Source organism: Leuciscus leuciscus (assembly GCF_965113295.1).
Source record: "Leuciscus leuciscus genome assembly, chromosome: 22".
NCBI lineage: Eukaryota > Metazoa > Chordata > Actinopteri > Cypriniformes > Leuciscidae > Leuciscus > Leuciscus leuciscus.
Genome location: NC_138746.1, coordinates 11,459,979 through 11,480,384, shown reverse-complemented (window position 1 = coordinate 11,480,384; position 20,406 = coordinate 11,459,979). Strand labels below are relative to the sequence as shown.

The following is a 20,406-nucleotide window of genomic DNA, read 5'->3' as shown; positions in this document are numbered from 1 at the left end:
CCACTTAGATAGATAGACGAGTACACACACACACACACACACACACACACACACACACACACACACACACACACACATAGCCTACACGCACACGCGCACACACACACACGGCCGGCGGAAGCGCTGGGCAGACAGAACAGCTGTATACAGGTTATATTTTATACCCAAATAATACATGATTAGTAATCGAATTGGCTGCTCAATCCATTGTGGATTTTGTCGTTCGCTTGTACGGTGGCTCTGAATTGTCCAAAAAACCTCTCAAAATACTGGCTGTGGATGCGAAAAACGCAGAAAATCGAACCCGATCCGAATTTTTTTATTACGGACGAAAGTTTCGTAGACAGTGTGCAAGCGTGATTGACATAACGTGAGGTCGAATATTTTTTTTAACGTGCGAAAATTTCGGATGCGAATTTCGGACTCAGTGTGCAATGGCCTTTACAGTCTACTACTCTAATGACAGTTAGTTGACATGTAGCTGCAAAGTTACTTCTAGTTAGTAGAATGTCTTGACATGTCAAACAGATGCTTGCCTTGAATAAGCACTTATCCACTGATTTGAGAGAATATAATCGCATAAATGACATGAATGGTATGCAACTTTGCTCTTCCTTCATCAGGCTACAGCTACAACATAAGGAGAAAAACAAGCCTTAAAGGTGCAGTAAGCGATTTTTGAAAAACGCTGTTGAAAAGTGGTTTGAACCAAACACCAAAACCCACTTTTAGCCAATCAGCAGTAAGGGGTGTATACACTCATGATGGGGAGGAGAGAGAGCTCAGTTCACAAGACAGACATTAACAGATCTACTATAGAAAGAGAGAGATGGCCAATAAAATACAAAAGAGGAAAAGGCCAGAGGAATACAACTTTAAAAAAGAAGGGTTATGATCAGGCAAGAGTCTTACGCGTTAATATCAGAAAAGCTTTCCAGCGCTGCAGAGATCTTAAGGAGTGGGAAGGCCTGAAAACTGATGCTGAGGTTGCTTTATTTTTTCTTGATACCCGAGTAACGTTAGTTTTGCTGTGTTTCACAAAACTAAGATATGCTGTCTTTTGCTTGAATATACTCATGTGTCAACTTTACTTATTTGTTCATTTGCATTATTATTATTATAAGCCTGAAATCTCTAAACCTCCTCCACCACCTGTTTCAAGCAACGACTCCCAAAGTGTGTCCGAAAAGTGAGATAACATGCTCCTAATATATGGTTTTTCTTTTGTTTCCTCTGTTTCCTTTTTCTTTTGTTTTTTAGTGACAGCAATAAACCCCTTAATCTTGTCACATTTGTAATATATTAGTTACTTGGACTATCATGTTATGTAGGGAGCTTTTCATGAAAACATTTTTTTGTTTTTTGGGATGGAAGGGATGACTTCAAAAGGAGTAGAGGAGCTAAATAACAATAAGACATTCAACCTGAATTATCATAGTGACACAAATTGCTTACCCTTATTGATGACATCATACCCTCGGGCGACAGGCACAGCAGATTCCGCCATAGTCGCTGCATAATGTGGGGACGGAAGCATCAAGATAGGGGTGTGATCCTTGGGTAAGGCCATGTTTGTTTTGGTGATTTCAAATATCAACAGCATTTACAAGTCATCGCTTACAGCACCTTTAAAGGGGTGGTTGATTGTGATTTCAGTTTTTTCATTTTAAATGGTGTGTAATGTTGCTGTTGGTGCATGAACAGTATCTGCAAAGTTGCTGCGCTAAAGTTCAACGTAAGCAGAGATATCCTCTTTTAAAAATCAGGAAGTTTAATGCCTACAAAAACGACTCGAATGGGACTACAACGAGATACTTCCCGGGTTTTATACGTAACTAACCCATGCAAAAAAGGGGGCATGGCCATATTTCTGCGGCTTTGTCGAAGAGGAAGAGTTATAGTGGAGAGCTGTAGCCATGCCATCGAAAGTGTGTTATTTTCACCCAGCTGCCAGGTCTTCTGTGTTCGGGCTTCATACGGACGCTGTAGTTCGTCAACAATGGCTAAAATTTATGTTTGATTATGTTCCTGAAAATTTCAATCGTAATAGCTCTCTGTGCTGCGCATTTTACGGAAGACAGCTTCCAGAATCTCCACGAATTCAATGCCGGATTCAACAAGAAACTGTTACTAAAACAGGAAGCAGTTCCAACTTTAAAACCAGAGGCAGCAGTTGTTGGGCCACAACCTGTAAGTAAGACTTTATAATGTTTGCATGTATAATTTCAGACGTAATGTTTTAGTTTTATCAAGGACGTAAACAAATGCCAGCGCTGGCTTTAGTAGCCACTTACACGTACAAACATTTTGGACCTGAATTTGTAATTATGTACTAATTTTGTAAATGTATTTTCCATGTATATTTTATGACGTAATTTTTCGATTTGATCAAGAACGTAAACCAATGCCAACGCTGTTTGTTTATAGCCAGTTAGTTCGATGCTATTTTGTGTGTATAAGACAAACGTGTATAACAGGGTTCTCAAGTTTTATCAAAAGCTTGGAGTGAGATCACATGCGGTTAGGGGAGGAGCCTTAATGGAGGCCCGCCCCCGCCCCCCAATTTTACCCATTGTTCATAATTAACCAGCACAAATTGAAATTATAACAATTGGTAAATCTGATAAATGACAGAGCAATTCATCACATCAAATATACTATTTAATGTTATATTTCAAATTACAAATATACAAAAATATAACAAATTGCCCCTCGTGAGAATTTTTTTTGCATTTTAATGTTAAATCCATCAATCTGGTGCACTTTGAGAGTTCAAAATTAAAAGCTCCAAACTATATTCAGTGTGCAAATTAAACAAAAAAAAATTTAAACCTCTTTTAGTTACAGTGTCTATTTACATTACACCTACTACATAATAATAGTTATAATATTAATCCTATGACCGTAATAGCCATATTTTGTAAAAACAAATGCACTAAAAAATAAAGGAAACTTTCATAATTAGATTTGTACCTATTTCTATACTTGAAAGAGATAAGCACATGATCTTTTATTTTGGCGGAAAACATGGTTTACAAACGCCTCTCATTAAATTTCTAGTGAATTGCGGTAATCGTCAAATATGCAGATATGGAAATAATCTGTATCTGGGTTATGGGTTCCTACACTCATGACATGGCCTAAGTGTTTTGAAAGTAGTTATGCTTACCGCGGATTACTCATCTCTCTCCTGATCCTCCTCACTATCATCATCATCACTGGAGCTGATGAAGGGCAGAAAACATACTGTATATTTTGACACAGTTTACAGTGTCTGCTTTAAGGGCCAGTTTCTATTGTTTCACGCTATTTCTCTGCACATTCCTTGCGTTTCTTCTCCATCTCGCTGAATATTTTGACAGATACACACTGACACTGCTGCACGCTCGCTCACTCGTTTAAAGTTGTGATTGGGCCAGCCCAGTGTCAATCAAGAAAAGAACCAATGGGCCGCTGATCTACATGTTTCATGGGCTGGTCTGTCAGAAAAAAAAACCCTACTTTTTTTGACCAATGCATTACACCAGCACAAACCCAGCGCGTTCGCGCGATGTTGTTGGTTACCTAGTAACGAACGTACGGTGCGTGCACACTTTGTGTGCGTGCGCCTCGTACACAACGTTATAAAGCTTGCAGGACAACTTGGTTGGCATTGCCTTTTCAGCGTGAGAAATACATGGTGTGGCGTGTGAGCGTGTGAACTGGTTGAATTGCGTGTGTCTCACGGCCAATGCGTGAGACTTGAGAACCCTGTGTATAAAGTTCAAAAAATTATATGTAATCGCAACAGCCAACTTCAGCTGCTGAAGTTAAAACAATAACTTTAAAAAACGGTATTACTCAGTCATTTATTCAGTTATATTAAATGTTTTATCAGGAGAAAACCGTATCTCAAAAGCTAACAAGCAGCAGTAGCATTTTCAAGTAACAGCGTATCGAAATTCTTATATAATAATAGTAGTAGATTAGAATAAAATAGAATAGAATAATAATAATAAAAAATGTACCATTCAGAAACGTTTTGTAAAAGCCGTGTTTGCGGAGGTTGCTTGACTCTCTTCATTGCCTCTTTCTGGGTCTGATTCTGGCTCAAACTGATACGGCAGTATTGACACCATTATTTACATTTGACCGGAGCACATGCAACTTTCGCCCGTAAAGGTAATGGGCGTGAAGTTTCCGGACAACATGCACTACGCAGTTTAGCCAATTACAACACACCGGCCCAACTAACCAATCTGAGCCCATTGCCTGTTTCTGAGGGAGTGGTTTCATAGAATCAGGAAGTCAACCGGTCGTTCAAATGACAGAGGAGAAAGCGGCTTACAATAAAGGTGAAATTTATGAAAAATAAGACAAAAAAACTAAAAGAAACACGAAGACATGTTATATTGCACCCCATAAACACAATCATGCAAAGAAAAAAAGCAGTAAACCACCCCTTTAAGGGCAAAGAATTTCCACACTGAATGTGAACACAACAGCCTTGGAAATCCACAAATCCTGTTGTATTCACCTTATTCTGCGCCCGTTCTATTTCCCATGATTCATAGCGGTTTCAACTGACTAAACGGTTTTCTACTTCCGGTTGAAGTGTTTGTTTACATAGAATGTTAGTACTAGCGTAACGGCTACGGTGATCGTTTGTAGTTATTAAAAGTAGTAGATAGGGCTGTAGTACTCGAGTCCGGTCTTGGACTCGAGACCGTTTTTCTATGGTCTCGGGGCTTGTCTCGGATTCGGGCTTGGCTGGCATTCGGACTCGGACTTGTCCCGGTCTCGGCCACTGGTCTTGCCAAATATGGCTTTTGGTCTCGACCGAGTCCAGGTGTCAAGTCAAGTCAAGTCAAGTTTATTTGTATAGCGCTTTTCACAATACAGATTGTATCAAAGCAGCTTCACAGTATTAAATTAAAATAATACAACAAAGTTTGTTTCAAGAGGAATTTATTGATTGATAAAATTAGATTAATATCCCCAAAATATCCCCAACTGAGCAAGCCAAAGGCAACAGTGGCAAGGAACCGAAAAACTCCATCAAGTGACCTAATGGTGTCCCAAAACGCCATCAGGTGACCTAATGGAGAAAAAAAACCTTGGGAGAACCCAGGCTCAGTCGGGGGCCAGTTCTCCTCTGGCATTTATGAGCTAGAGGACGGATTGTAGTTTGATCTGTAGGATTATATGAATGCCTGGCTGAAGAGATGCGACTTTAATCTAGTTTTAAACTGGGAGAGCGAGTCTGAGCAACGAACAGTATCAGGAAGACTAATCCAGAGTTTTGGAGCCAAATGTGAAAATGCTCTCCCTCCTTTGGTGGTTCTGGATATCCTAGGTATGACCAAAAGCCTTGAATTTAGTGATCTTAAAGAGCGCGATGGATTATAGGGTGATAGAAGATCCGTTAAATAGACTGGAGCTAAGCCGTTTAGGGCTTTATAAGTCAGTAGCAATACCTGGTAATTAATACGGAACTTTATAGGTAACCAATGCAGTGATGATAAAATCGGTGTTATATGATCATATTTTCTTGATCTCGTAAGAACTCTAGCGGCGGCATTTTGGACTAACTGTAGCTTGTTTATTGAGGATGCAGGACAACCAGCTAATAAAGCATTACAGTAATCCAGTCTCGAGGTCATGAATGCATGAACTAACTTTTCTGCATCAGAAACTGATAGCATATTACGTAGCTTAGCAATGTTTCTAAGGTGGAAAAAGGCTGTTTTTGTAACATATGAAATATGATTTTCAAAAGACAGGTTGCAATCGAGTATAACACCCAGGTCTTTTACTGTAGAGGATAAAGTAACAGGACATCCTATGATGTTAAAGTTGTATTGTGCGAGGTTTTGTGGGTGGTTTTTTGAACCGATAAGTATTACCTCTGTCTTGTCTGGATTTAATAAAAGAAAATTACGCGTCATCCAATCTTTTATATCTTTAACACACTCTGTCAATTTGGAAAATTTTGCGTTTTCATCCGGCCGTGATGAAATATATATTTGAGTGTCATCAGCATAACAATGGAAACTAATTCCATGTTTCCTTATAATATTTCCAAGTGGCATCATATATATGGAAAATAACAGAGGGCCTAATACAGATCCCTGCGGCACTCCATAGTTTACTGGAGTTATGATCGATTTTTCTCCATTTAAATAGACAAAATGGTAGCGGTCAGATAGGTATGATTTGAACCAGCTTAGTGCTTGTCCTTGAACACCAGAATAATTTTGTAGTCGATCTAAGAGTAATGTATGATCTATAGTATCGAACGCAGCACTAAGATCAAGTAAAACTAGTATTGAGATACAGCCTTGGTCAGAAGCTAAAAGTAAATAATTTGTGATTTTAACGAGCGCAGTTTCAGTGCTATGATGCGGTCTGAATCCAGACTGAAACTTTTCATAGATATCATTTTGTTGCAAGAAAGAGCCCAGTTGAGCAGACACCACTTTTTCTAATATTTTAGACATAAATGGAAGATTTGAAATGGGTCTATCAGGGCTTGAATTTCGGCGCGGGATTGCGGGTATTGCGCATCATTTTAATCATTCCCGCAGGTCTCCCATTTATAATGCGGGAAATTCCCGCAAACATTGATTCACTTTAGCATGTAGGTTGTATTAGTAAATTAATCCACACAGATTATAAAATCAAATCAGTCATTTTAAAACTGTCTGCGAGACGCAATTTCACAAACAGCGTGAGTGATTCAGCGGTGCTGCGTCTTCTATCGTCTCGCAAAATGGGTTGCACAAGCCAATCGTTAAGAGCTGCAGGCGGCGATAATACTCTCGCGTTTCGGGAGTCGGGATAGACGGAATTGTCACTTGCATAATCGGGCCAGCATTGCATAAGTAACTTTACCATTTGCACGTCTTTTTAAGTCTTACCAGTTTAAACATTCACGCGATTTACTATTCAGTACTTGCACGCTGTCTGAGAGATGTTTTTTTCTCTGCACACATACATAGAGTAAAGCCGCCTCACAAACAGCTCGCGGGTAACAAAAGTTATTTTTCGTGGATTATATCGCTTTAACAGTCAAAAACATGCGAAAATGATGTCAATTTCGGTCTTGGTGAGTATCCTCTAAACACAGTCGGTTATGTCTTAAATAAGCATAAATCGCACGTGACCGTATAATGAAAACAGGATCCGTGCACTAGCTCTTAAAGGGACAGCAGACATATGTGTCTGTCATTAATTTGGTTGTCAAAACAACAAAACATAGCTTTCATTTTAAGGAATCAGGATTAATAGCCTATGTATTTAATTTAGTCAGGACTAAAATACTACCCAGTGTTATTTTACATTTGATTACTTTATTCAGTCTCTAGTATTTCTGAATACTAGTGTTAGACCTAAGCAAAAACTGTTCTCTTTATTTCTCTTTATTGGTATCTTTATTCTATTGTATTTATTTGTGCTTCTTTTTTCAATTTAATTCAAAGATTGAAATCAAGCTTCCTTGTGTTGTGTAAATTCTTAAGAACAAAATTACCCCATTGTAAAAATGCAATGAGTGAGCATACATTTAGGCGAGATAAATGTAATACATTTTTTTTTAAAGTCTAAACTCCCCCCTCAAATAAAAAATTCCCCCCCATAAGAATCACCTAAGGGGGGATTTCCCCCCCATTTTCCAAAATGAAATTCAGGCCCTGTCTATAATTTGCTAGATTATTATGATCTAATTGTGGTTTCTTAATGAGAGGTTTTATAACTGCCAGTTTAAATGTTCTTGGAACATGACCTAAAGATAAAGACGAGTTAACCCCCTGAGGTCGGCTGTATCGCCGGCGATACCAGCTCGCTTTTTTTTATCAGTGTAAAAGAAACTCATAAATACTCTGTTGACTTTGATTTTCCATAGGAGTTTCATACATCAATCGATTCTGTTAAATGTGTATTATTTTTGTGTATACTCACAATAAAAACAAAGTGTTGTGCTTTTTGCCAAATAAAGAAAAATAAACACGAAGCGAGTTCTGCCTTCTCTCTGCCAGTGAAGTCCATTCTGAAACGCGTCCGAAAATGAACAATAACTCAGCGAATGCTCAGTCAAACAGACATACAGACACACAGGCATGAAGCTTGAATTCTCTTCTTTTAAATAAAGTAATTTATATAAAAAACAAATATTCTCATCTTGTGAAATCTGTATTAAAAGAGAGCGATTCCAGTCGACCTCATTACAGCTAATTCAGATGTAATGTGACACGCCCACGGAGAGCGCGCGTTATTCAAACGCAAATGGCTGAGGCAATCCTGTGAACGCCCCCATCAGCTCGAGAAAACACACAAGTTTATTTAGATCATTACATGTTTACACCGTCTTGCAGCGCTGTGAGGAATAATACTAATGGAAAATGTCCCTCAGAAGTGCGGGTATATCGAGGAGCGAGCTGAGGAATACTAGTAAGTTTTTTCCTTCTCACGTGAATTTCTTCACGTGGGTTTCTGTTTATGAATGAATAAACGGCAGAGATGCGCGCTGTTTACCACAGCTGGCAAAGACGGTTTAAATTTAAATCGCGTGTGTGAATGAATGATGATGTTTTAGCAAACTGTATTGCTATACTGAGATGAGTAAAAATCGACTGAATGTTGAAATAAAATGTAGGCTATTTGTATAAGCAACGTATTAAACTGCAAATTAACAATATGCCCTAATATTTCATGAAAACAACATTACAGTCAGACGAAATATGAAAGACAACATTTTGTTTAGTAGATTTGGGTACAGTTTTTACTGTAGAATATACTGCCACATCAAATAAGCTTTTGTTTAGCAATTTCTATATATAAAATACTATTTTTGTCAAAAATAAAGTCATCAACTAAGATGTTAGCTGTTCCAATGTTGGCTATATTCAAACTAATGAATACATAGATAAAATGTAGGCCTATAATCATTTTTTTTTTTCAAAGAAAGTACACTTGAAATATTGTTGAAATTGTAATTATTGTTGTAATTGTAACCGTTTTAATAAAATGGCAAAACATATTTACAAGATAGATGTAAGCAAAATCTTAAATGGTCAATATAAGTCTTCTTCTAAATATATCTTTTGTCCTTGCATTGTGGCTCAGTCAGTGTGTCACACCTGAGTGAATGGCTCATCATTATGCAGAGTGGGTGGGACATTGTATTCTAAGGTGTAAACCACTCCTCGTTCACGCCCCCCTCGCATATTGGCTTTCCAAGCAAAACCTGTTTTACATCAATTTAAATCAATGTATGCAACTATTTTCACATAATTTTGAAGAAAAAACTATAGGCGACGACATCCATTAGTCAAAAGTCTTATTGCCACATATTAGTATGTGTTTTGTGGCCTTATTTCAAAAACTTTAATTTTTAGTTTTTTCGATAACCACGCATAAACATTATTCTCTCAAAAATGAAAACATGTACATACATGTGGCTCACATATTATTGTAGTCCTGTTTGTGCTATATAGAGTGAATTTACACCTTTGCATTAATATGTTTATAAGCAACTGAAAAAAGCACAAATGTCAGAGCATGTCAGAACACCCCCAGGGTCCAAAAAACCGCTCAGACTCCAGAGGGTTAATAATATTGAGGAGAGGCTCTTCCACTACAGGTAACACTTCTTTCAGTAGTTTAGTTGGTATAGGATCTAATAAACATGTTGTTGTTTTAGATGACGTGATAAGTTTATTTAACTCTTTTTGTTCTATAGTTGTAAAGCACTGTAATTGTTCTTGCGGGGTGATAATTGAAGCTGAATTATAAGGCGCGATTGAAGATTGAACGTTTACAATTGTGGTTCTGATGCTTTCTATTTTCTCAGTGAAGAAGTTCATGAAATCATTACTACTGAACTGTAACGGGATATTTTGTTCGGGTGACGTCTGTTTATTTGTTAGTTTAGCCACGGTGTTAAATAAAAACCTTGGATTATTTTGGTTGTTTTCTATTAGTTTGCGGAGGTGCTCAGCCCTGGCCGCTTTTAGGGCCTTTTTATAACGTGACATACTGTCTTTCCACGCGATTCTAAAGACCTCTAAATTAGTTTGTTTCCATTTACGCTCTAAAATACGGGTTTCTCTCTTTAAAACATGCGTAGTATTGTTATACCATGGTGCTTTATTTTTCTCTCTGACCTTTTTTAATTTAATAGGTGCAACCACATCCAATGTTCTAGAGAGAATGGTGCTCATAGTGCTAGTTAGTTATTCTAGTTCATCTGTTTGTTTGGGTTCAGGCAGCAGCTGAGACAGATTAGATAAGTGATGGTGGATGGGAGGATTGTTCTGCCTGGTTGATAACGTGGCGCCGCATGACATATTACAGCAGTACGTAATATGCAAGTTACCATGTAGTGGTATCATCACTTTGTGGAATGATAACTATATCGGTTGGCTCGGTTCCATGTGATATAATTAAATCGAGTGTATGATTAAGACGATGTGTTGATCCGGTGATGTTTTGCTTGACCCCAAATGAATTTAATAAATCTGTAAACGCAGCTCCTAACGCATCATTTGGATTATCTACGTGTATGTTAAAATCTCCAACAATTAATGCTTTATCGACATTGACTAATAGGTCTGAGAGAAAATCTGCAAACTCTTTTAGGAAATCAGCGTAAGGCCCTGGTGGTCTATATACGGTAGCCAAGGCTAGAGATAATAGGGATGTTTTTCTAACATCTAAGAGCGTAACATTTAGTACAAGTACTTCAAATGAAATAAACGTATAACCCGTTTTCTGAGTAACATTTAGAATATCTTTATAAATGGTTGCAACACCTCCGCCACAACCAATCAGACGGGGCTCATGCTTATAACAGTATCCAGGAGGAGTAGACTCATTAATACCGAAATAATAATTTGGTTTAAGCCAGGTTTCAGTAAGGCAAAGTACATCGAAGCTATTATCTGTGACTATTTCATTTACAATAACTGCCTTAGGTGTGAGTGATCTAATGTTTAGAAGACCTAGCTTTAGAAATAGTTTTTGTTTACCAATAGCAACATTTTCTGTTTTAATAACAATTAGATTTTTCCTAGATCCTGCAGTAGATTTATTATTTGATCTCACTAAACGAGGAATAGACACGGTTTCTATGCAATGTTCTACACTAGTATTTATATCAGTTAAATTGGTGCAGCAGAGACTTTGATTTGGACTTTTGGTTACTAGTCAAAGGTGTCTTTATTATGTTCCCAGTAAGCACACATACGTCGCCGCGATATTAAAACAAAATATTATTGGAGGGAAAGTGAAACACTGGCCACCTAATAACTTGCGTTGCGATGGGCATTTCGGCTCTTTTTTGTGAGCCGGTGTTCCGACGATTTGTGCTGCCTTCATTCTCTATTGTTTCCATAATGGTGTAAATCTCACAATATTATGACATCGTTATTTCATTTAAAACAGGGTAAGTGTATGGGGTGCATATTTTGATATTTTAAATGAACTAGCAATTATCACATTTGATGTAAGTAAAAAATACATTATTGTATATTATATGAAATACAATTATAATAAAATTCTAAGTTATGACTACTGTACTTGTACTGTTTTTATTTTTAAAACGATGTGAAAAGTAAACATTTCGGCTCGTTTGACTCAGCTCACTGAAAAGAGCCGGTTCTTTTGACTCACAAACGGCTCTTTAAAAAATAAATCTTTAAATAAATTCACTGAAAGTCCACCGCTAGTGCAACGTGAATATTCACATTTTTAATTGTCCATAAAACCCGAAAACTTGCCTGCTTGCCTTAATTAATGGGCAAAGTTTTCCGACTTTTTTTCTTATGCTTCAGTTTTAACGCAGCTAACCACTCTAAACGTTTACTTTATTGAATGTATCTGATACGGAACCGGACATGGGCATTATCTCCTTTTTATCTTATGCTCGAAACACTCAGTTTCTAAAAAGTTTGAAATCTTTGAATTGTTAAAACAACCAACAACAGCACATGAGGAGCTTGCCTTGAACTCATTCTCTCGCTGCTAGTACAGGTCAAGCGCTACGAACCGGAAGTAGGCAACCGGAGTCATCGTTATGGCAGCGCACAATGTTTAGAGCAGAATAAGGTGGATAGTATAAACCACTTACTAATTAGAACTGAATATGTTTGATTTTCATATAAAGACATTATTACATTACTTCTTTAGACTAAATGTTGCTTTGGAAAAATAAGTAAATCTCTTTGAAATGCAGTGTTTTTTGTTCCTGCTGAATGGGTTTCCAGGATGTAACCAGTTAAGGCAAATCAACAAACAAATTGTAATGCACACTTTTCAAAGAGATTTAAGGATTTACGAACACAGTTCAGAACAATCGGTAAACAAATGCACTACATGAACATGAACATTTGATTATAATGGTTTGGTGTAACTTGCATCCCAAAACATTATAATGAGGAATGTGAATAAGCTCACTACATACTACTGGAAACCAACTCTGAGGTTTAAGAAAGTCTAGAATTAACCCAAAGTGCCTGATAAAACACATGAAACCTGAAACATCTTTACATGTGCAAAATAACTCACTTCAACCCTGCCATGTAGTAAAGTTTGGAATGCTAATGGAGTCTCTCTCATAACTTCCACTTAAATAGACACTGTTAATTTCAACTGACATGTTCAATGTCGGATAATCAATACAAGGGAAAAACTGCCCTCTGCACGATGGGGGCATGCGTTTAAGAGTGATTCATGACTACATAGGAGAGGAATGAACATATCCTGAGCTTAGCAGCGCTGTCCCAAAAGCCTCGTCCTCAGCACATCCTGAGGGCTTATACAGTCTTTCCTATTAACGAGGAAGATTTGCTCCACACTACCCCCACATATGATTTACACACCCCAGTGGAGGAGCTTTCTTCCTGAGACAGGACAGCTATCGATCCCCTTTCCATCATCACTTCCTAGTGGGGCGCTGATCTGAAGGGGTTGTGTTTATCTAACTCTGGACCGGACATAGCAAGCAACATATCAAAGACCTAATTAATAGGATGGATCTAATGCAGCATTATTTACACATGGTGAAGTGACAGGAGGAGGACGATGTTAAAGATGGATGAAGGGAAATTCAGCATTCTTTGCTCACGCTCCTCATGGATCATGTTTCTCTGGGTAGATGAAGACACACTAACATTACAATAGGTCTTAACTTTCTTGCCTGATACAGGTGCTGTCCGTCAAAGGTTTCTGACGGACCGTGAGCCTCTCTGTCTTCAAAATCTCTGTCAAAGCCACTGCTTCCTTCAGATCTCTCTCTATATCTGCAGAAGGACAGAAAACTAGGGGGTGAGGCCTTTTTGACACATGGATACTTTTTAAACTATGTCAGAGAAAGTACAAAAGTGAGCAGAGCCTTGTTTCACCTGTAAGCTGTGATTTTATATCCTGGAGCTCAGCCTCTAGTGATCTCTTCTCTGCCTCCATGGAACTCAGCAAAGTGTTATTTTGCTTCAGTAAGTCAATCTCTGAGGAAAAGCAAAGGTGATAACTCAAGTAACCTGCTGGCAAGCAATCAGACTACAACAAAGAGACCTTTGAATAACTTCTTCAATGATACTTTGTGTATTTTTGTATCTATTAGTCAACTTCATGCCTACAGCATGTCGACAAAAGCTTGAGTCATTCAGTGCTCATTAACACAAATTTTGGCTCAAATAGTTGCTAAATCTCGTGTAGTGAATGATTTGATGGTTAGTGAATTAAGTCAAGTCAAGTCAAGTTTATTTGTATAGCGCTTTTCACAATACAGATTGTATCAAAGCAGCTTCACAGTATTAAATTAAAATAATACAACAAAGTTTGTTTCAAGAGGAATTTATTGATTGATAAAATTAAATATCCCCAAAATATCCCCAACTGAGCAAGCCAAAGGCAACAGTGGCAAGGAACCGAAAAACTCCATCAAGTGACCTAATGGTGTCCTAAAACTCCATCAGGTGACCTAATGGTGTCCTAAAACTCCATCAGGTGACCTAATGGAGAAAAAAAAACCTTGGGAGAACCCAGGCTCAGTCGGGGGCCAGTTCTCCTCTGGTATTTATGAGCTAGAGGCCGGATTGTAGTTTGAACTGTAGGATTATATGAATGCCTGGCTGAAGAGATGCGACTTTAATCTAGTTTTAAACTGGGAGAGCGAGTCTGAGCAACGAACAGTATCAGGAAGACTATTCCAGAGTTTTGGAGCCAAATGTGAAAACGCTCTCCCTCCTTTGGTGGTTCTGGATATCCTAGGTATGACCAAAAGCCTTGAATTTAGTGATCTTAAAGAGCGCGATGGATTATAGGGTGATAGAAGATCCGTTAAATAGACTGGAGCTAAGCCGTTTAGGGCTTTTTAAGTCAGTAGCAATACCTTGTAATTAATACGGAACTTTATAGGTAACCAATGCAGTGATGATAAAATCGGTGTTATATGATCATATTTTCTTGATCTTGTAAGAACTCTAGCGGCGGCATTTTGGACTAACTGTAGCTTGTTTATTGAGGATGCAGGACAACCAGCTAATAAAGCATTACAGTAATCCAGTCTCGAGGTCATGAATGCATGAACTAACTTTTCTGCATCAGAAACTGATAGCATATTACGTAGCTTAGCAATGTTTCTAAGGTGGAAAAAGGCTGTTTTTGTAACATATGAAATATGATTTTCAAAAGACAGGTTGCAATCGAGTATAACACCCAGGTCTTTTACTGTAGAGGATAAAGTAACAGGACATCCTATGATGTTAAAGTTGTATTGTGCGAGGTTTTGTGGGTGGTTTTTTGAACCGATAAGTATTACCTCTGACTTCAAAATACTAAATAAAAATGTTTAGTTAATGAAAACCTATATATGATTCTAAATAGCCATTTTGACTAAAACAATGTCAAGTTTGACTTTAAAAAATAAAAACCAATACAATTTTATTCAGAGACCATGGACTCTTTGGCATGAGGTACACTACAGTTCAAAAGATTGGGGTCAGCAAGATTTTTTTGGAAGCAAAAAATTTGGAAGCAAAAACTTATGATCGAATAAATCAATCATAAGTGCACTAAAACATTTATAATGTTACAAAAGATTTCTATGTCAAACGAATACTATTCTTTTAAAGTGCTTCTATTATGGATTTTTGAAAATGACCATTCATGTAGTGTGTAACATAGCTCTAAGTGAATGAAAACACCCTGCAAAGTTTTAAATCTGAAAGTGCACCGTATAGTTATTGTCTCTCAAAAGTAAGAGTCGACTCTGAGTCAATTAAATTAATCGTTTTTCAAACAAATCCTAAGCCGTTTCGTTGTGACGTCAAGACGAAACATTAGCATATTGCCAACTCACTTATTGCGCACGCAGAAACCAGGGAAAACTTGAACCCCCTCAAACACTGCAGCTGATTCCTGTGGATACTGAATAGCATCATGACGAGAAGACGCTGTGCTCTACAATGTGAAGGTAAAGCCAGTTTTTTTCCACTGCCCAAGGATGAGCATGTGAAGAATCAGTGGCTGAAGGTTATCTTTACAACGATACCGCAGCAGTATAACCCGAACCTTGTGCTGTGTTCCCGTCATTTTACTGATGACTGCTTCTTCAACCTAAATGCGTTCAACGGTGGATTCGCTAGCTAGTTGTTATTGAAGGATAGCCTGGGTTCCCCCATGCTGCCTTGAGCACAGCGCGATTTTATTCACGCTGCTAGTCAGAATGGATTCCATGGACCAGATTTTCGCCTCAGCTAGGGAACCAATCGCAGAACGGGGAGGGAGCAGCAAGACGATGACGACATCTATGCGACACACCGAAGCAGTTTGTTTATATCTATGGATCCAACATGACAGACGTAAAAATATATGCATATTTTTAGGAACACATCTACAAAAAATGCCTGTATTTCAAGTTGATAAAATAATTTAAAATCCACATCAGTTTATCAGTCCCAGGATCTATAACGTTACCACCTAGGCTACTTTCACTTTTAAAAATTCATCATAACCGCGCGCGCGATCTGCTTGCAGTCGTCGAGATGGATGCTGAGGTGTTGAAGAAAAGAATAGCTAGTGGAGATTGTAAAGTTGTCGACAATACGCCATCAAAAATCAAGTCCAGTGTGTGGGAGAAATTTGGAGTTATCTGAAGAAAATATTGTGAAAGGCTTTGCTGCAAACATTTTCGTGTTGGATAGCCGCAAATGTGGAACTTCATCGCCGAGGAAGCACGCAGATAACTGTGGTAACAAAGCAGTTCTATCGAACGGTATTTTTCATATTTAACACTGTTAAGTATGTGTGGTGTGCGCCCTGCACACCACAGGGTGTTTGAACCCAAAATGGTCAGATGTAGGCTAGACGAAATTGCGTGGCATATAGTGTTGTAGCCGCGACTGTTCGATTGGTAAAATGTTAACGTTATAAGGCTACTCAGTTTTGTGGTAACGTTAGCCATGTTCTTCATGTATCGGCCTTTTGACAGCTTCGGCTGAAGTTGTCCTTGTGTTAATTGTCGTGTAATAACTTCTGTATGACCTGGCAATAAACATTTTTAAGTGTGTCTATAATGTGATAGTCTAAACTGATTTTATTTCGGGTGCGGGTCGGGTGTCGGTTCTATTTTAAGCGGGTCGGGTGCAGATTTTAATTAGTGCTGCTGTCGGAAAAGGGGTCGGGTGCGGTTTTAAGCACTGCGGGTACGGGCGGGTGCGGATTTACAAAATCGGACCCGTGCAGGACTCTGATGTACACATAAATCTCTGACCCATCGTCGTCTTCTTCGTTGAATATCTGTCGCTCTACATACGTCATCTGGTATAATTGAAACGATTGGCTATGAGCTACGTACAGGCGCATTTGATAGACATTTGTAGCGCCCAATAAACGGCTCTGGGCATTCGTAAACCACGCCTCAAATACGAGAAAATGAACATGTGGTTCCCAGACCACGTCTCAAAGAGAAAGTGGTCTGACGTTAGCCAGGCTAATTGAAGGATGGGTTATTACATTTACTAAGTGTCAAAAGCACAAGTATTGCAGAAACAATACACAACCTGTCGAACTTCCTTGCGTTCCGTTTCCGACAAGCTCTGCATGCAGTATATTAATTACAACTGACTGGGTCATCTGACCAATCACTGCAGATTAGCATCACGCAAAGGAGGGGTTTGGAAAAACTAATCGTTGAGCGAATCTTTGGGAGTCGTTGAGCAAATAAGGTAAAAATAAATGCATATTATAAGACAATGAAAGTGTTTTTTGTCCTTGCATGCATGTAAACCTGTTGTTGGGGACTCCCAAAATAAAAATAGGAACCTTTCAAATGCCATAATATGGGCACTTTAAACTTCCAAAGACTCCTAAAAAACATGTTATCATTAATTCTGCAAAAATATTAAGCAGCACTTTTGCAACACTGATAATAAGAAATGTTTCTTGAACACCAAATCAACATTTGGACCCTTTTCACATTTCCAGGGTTCTCAGTAGCCGAAGTCATTATAGTTGGGTAAATGTCTATGGTGGTGAATGGGAGATGACAGGAAATATAATTGATCTATTTGCATTTGCTCTAAAAGCAAAAAAAATCTGCATTAGTATTTCCTTGACTTTCCAAAAGAGGGAAAAATATAGAGATTTATTACAACATTCAGAAGAGAGAAAGATGTCAAATTTGCCATCACTCCATCAGCCGATGTATTAGAAACACCCTTGCAGGAGCGTTAATTTGTATTTTGTCATTTTTATAATTTACTGCCAAGATAATATAACACAAAGTATAGCTTTATAAATGTGTATTTATTTTTTAAATGAAAATATTAAAAACTTTACTAGATTTGCAATGTTGATAACTGTGGAAACGCATCATCATAGTCCGTGAAAAGGGATAGAATGATAAACTGGAGTAATGTCTGCTTAATGTTTGCCAGCACAGTAATAAATTACATTTTAAACTATATAAAAAAACACAACTTTTTTTCAATTGTTTAAATTATAATATTTCACAATAACAGTTTTTACTGTATTTTTTATCAAATGATAGACTTTCAAAAACATTAAAATCTTACCGAGCCGACCATTATTGGATTAATTAAGATCGGATTGGATTTATGTACAGTAGTTTGTAATGCATTGATGAGCAGTGAATTAAATACTTTTGTCTGATTTTCAACAATGAAACACTTACCTCTGTGTAGAGTTTCAGCTTCCAACTCCAGCCTCTGGATCTTAGAGCAGGTTTGGGTGTGAAAAACAGCATTTCTGTTGCTGATTAGGTTGAATTCATTGTTGAAAGTTATCATCTCCTTCAGGAACTTCTCTCTTTCTTCACAAAATTCTCTTTTCAGTCTGTCCTGAATTTTAAAACAATGGAAATACTATTATGCAGATTACAAAAAGAGTACAAAAGCACTTTTAACACTTCAGCATGTACATTGTATTAGATGACGGATAATGCATGGCTCTGAAATCTTCAATGGCCAATGATGTCTTTCTTTATCAGTCCACATGATGGTAACAAGCTTCACATAGTAATAATATTGTTTCAGGCTTAACTTTGTTTTGTTTTAATGGGGTGTGTGAAGAAGAGACAATAGCCTTTCCAAAACGACGGAATAGAAATATTCTTAAAATGTGAAAGTATGTACCAGGGTTTCTTTGAGGTCTCTCTGCAGTTCCAGGAGTTCCTCTTTCTTCCTTCCCAGTTGATCTCGTCGTTTTGTCATCAAAACAAGCTGCAGTTTGTTTTCAGACAGGAGCTGAGCCTATGGTCACAAATAAATCATTAATTTGACCAGTGTCTTATTCAGATGGTCCCGAAAAGTGTCCCTCAAATGAACTTTGTATTCACAACAGTGAAGTTTTATAACTGGATGCACAAAGACATTGCAGCAGCACAGAATGTTGCTCATCTGACGGATCAGTGGCTTCAACGCTGTTTGTTAAGGTAAGCTTATGTCATTGTATTTGTAGGTCATTCTGTAATTGACATAGCATTGCCTTTTGAATTCAAGTCCCTGCTTCTCCCCTTTTACCAGCTCAGTCAACTGTGAAAGACATCAAGGATCCTTCAGGTAATTACTCTCAACCTGGCTTCAAAGAATGCAAGCAAATTATGCTTCGTAATTACATGGCACACGTTGGTCTGACCAAACATAATATTACGCAGAAAATTAGACACGTCTTTCATGACATTCACTACCTCAGGTGGATCACTGAGGTCATTCAAGGAGTCGGTATTTTAAATGTTCTAAACTTTCCACAATGCAGAACGGATGAATTTAAAGACGGTGAAAATGTTAAATATACATTTTAAAATGTACTACTTGATGATCAATTAAATGTGAATGGGTGACATCTGAAGTAATCTGCATTCAGAATCCTATTGATTCTGTATTGACCTCAGTATTCATGAAAAGAGTGACCTCTTTAATCAAATGATTCAATTGCTCATTGACTTACTATGTCTGGCATTGGTTTCAAAGAAACGGTGTGCCACATGTTTGCAAGGATAATTGTATTTTTAAAGGTTTTTCAACAATAATACTAATGTAATCTGAAAGAAACGAGATTGATTTTGCAGTGCTGCTTTGAATTGATCCACTCCATTTTAATGTATCCTGTCCATTAGATGAAGTGTTTTAATCATGAAACAGAATGTCTTTTCACAGCGCCAAAGGATATTAATACTGCATATCAGCTTTCTGCACAGATAAACTTTAAAGTGAGTGACAGTGGACATTCTCTGCTGTGTGGCAATATTTATATCAGATGTAATTTAGGCCTATATATTCAGATAACACTTTAAGAAAAAAATTACATGGGAAATGTATATTTTCTAATCTTCCATTGTGTGTGTGTGTGTGTGTGTGTGTGTGTGTGTGTGTGTGTGTGTGTGTGTGTGTGTGTGTGTGTGTGTGTGTGTGTGTGTGTGTGTGTGTGTTAACACTGGGTAATAATTGTCCAAACCTTATCGTCCAGTTCGTGATGTGCTTTCTCCAGTTTTTCACATGAGGAGTTTATTTTGTCCTGTACACTCTTGATGGCAGCTTTAACTGAATGAGCAAAGAACCGAACATTATTAACTTTTTCTTACTCTACGAACATATTTTTTTACAAAATACTTTAATATTCAATGTAAAATAACTTTAAAATATTGTTGTGTTGAATTTTATTTGTTCAAAAACACTCGCGAGCTCATCTCAACAAATGAACCGTTAACCTGCCCATGTAACGTTACCCAGCGTTACCTTCATGAAGCTGCTTGATATTTTCCGACACCTGCTGCTCTGTCAATAAAATTTGCTCGAAAAGAGATTCTAGGCTCATTTTTTTAATCATTAAATACCAAATATCAAAATGAAGGAAACTGGCTAACTTAGCTTAGTAGCAGTCAAACGACGAGGGCAGCTTGCTTGGTTG

General features: G+C 37.8%; 1 protein-coding gene and 1 long non-coding RNA gene across 4 annotated transcripts in view; one reads left to right on the top strand and one right to left on the bottom strand.

Annotated features, from left to right (window-relative positions):
• LOC309486736 (coiled-coil domain-containing protein 172-like) overlaps window positions 1-20,406 on the bottom strand; it is a 38,587-nt gene extending 18,181 nt beyond the window's left edge. Inside the window, exons 1-6 of one of the 3 annotated variants that reach the window (XM_082154159.1) lie at window positions 20,235-20,403; window positions 19,954-20,039; window positions 18,633-18,749; window positions 18,173-18,338; window positions 13,380-13,481; window positions 13,175-13,277 (exon numbers count right to left, since the gene is read on the bottom strand). In XM_082154159.1, coding sequence (XP_082010285.1) covers window positions 13,175-13,277; window positions 13,380-13,481; window positions 18,173-18,338; window positions 18,633-18,749; window positions 19,954-20,039; window positions 20,235-20,325 — 665 coding nt within the window. In that variant the 5' untranslated portion in view covers window positions 20,326-20,403. Of the gene's footprint in view, window positions 1-13,174; window positions 13,278-13,379; window positions 13,482-18,172; window positions 18,339-18,632; window positions 18,750-19,953; window positions 20,040-20,234 lie in introns of all 3 variants that reach the window. The other 2 variants (XM_082154160.1, XM_082154161.1) reach the window with 2 other exon arrangements.
• LOC309486751 lies at window positions 4,447-11,547 on the top strand. Its single transcript, XR_014201670.1, has 2 exons — window positions 4,447-4,828; window positions 11,191-11,547. It is a non-coding gene; the product is annotated as an uncharacterized lncRNA (long non-coding RNA).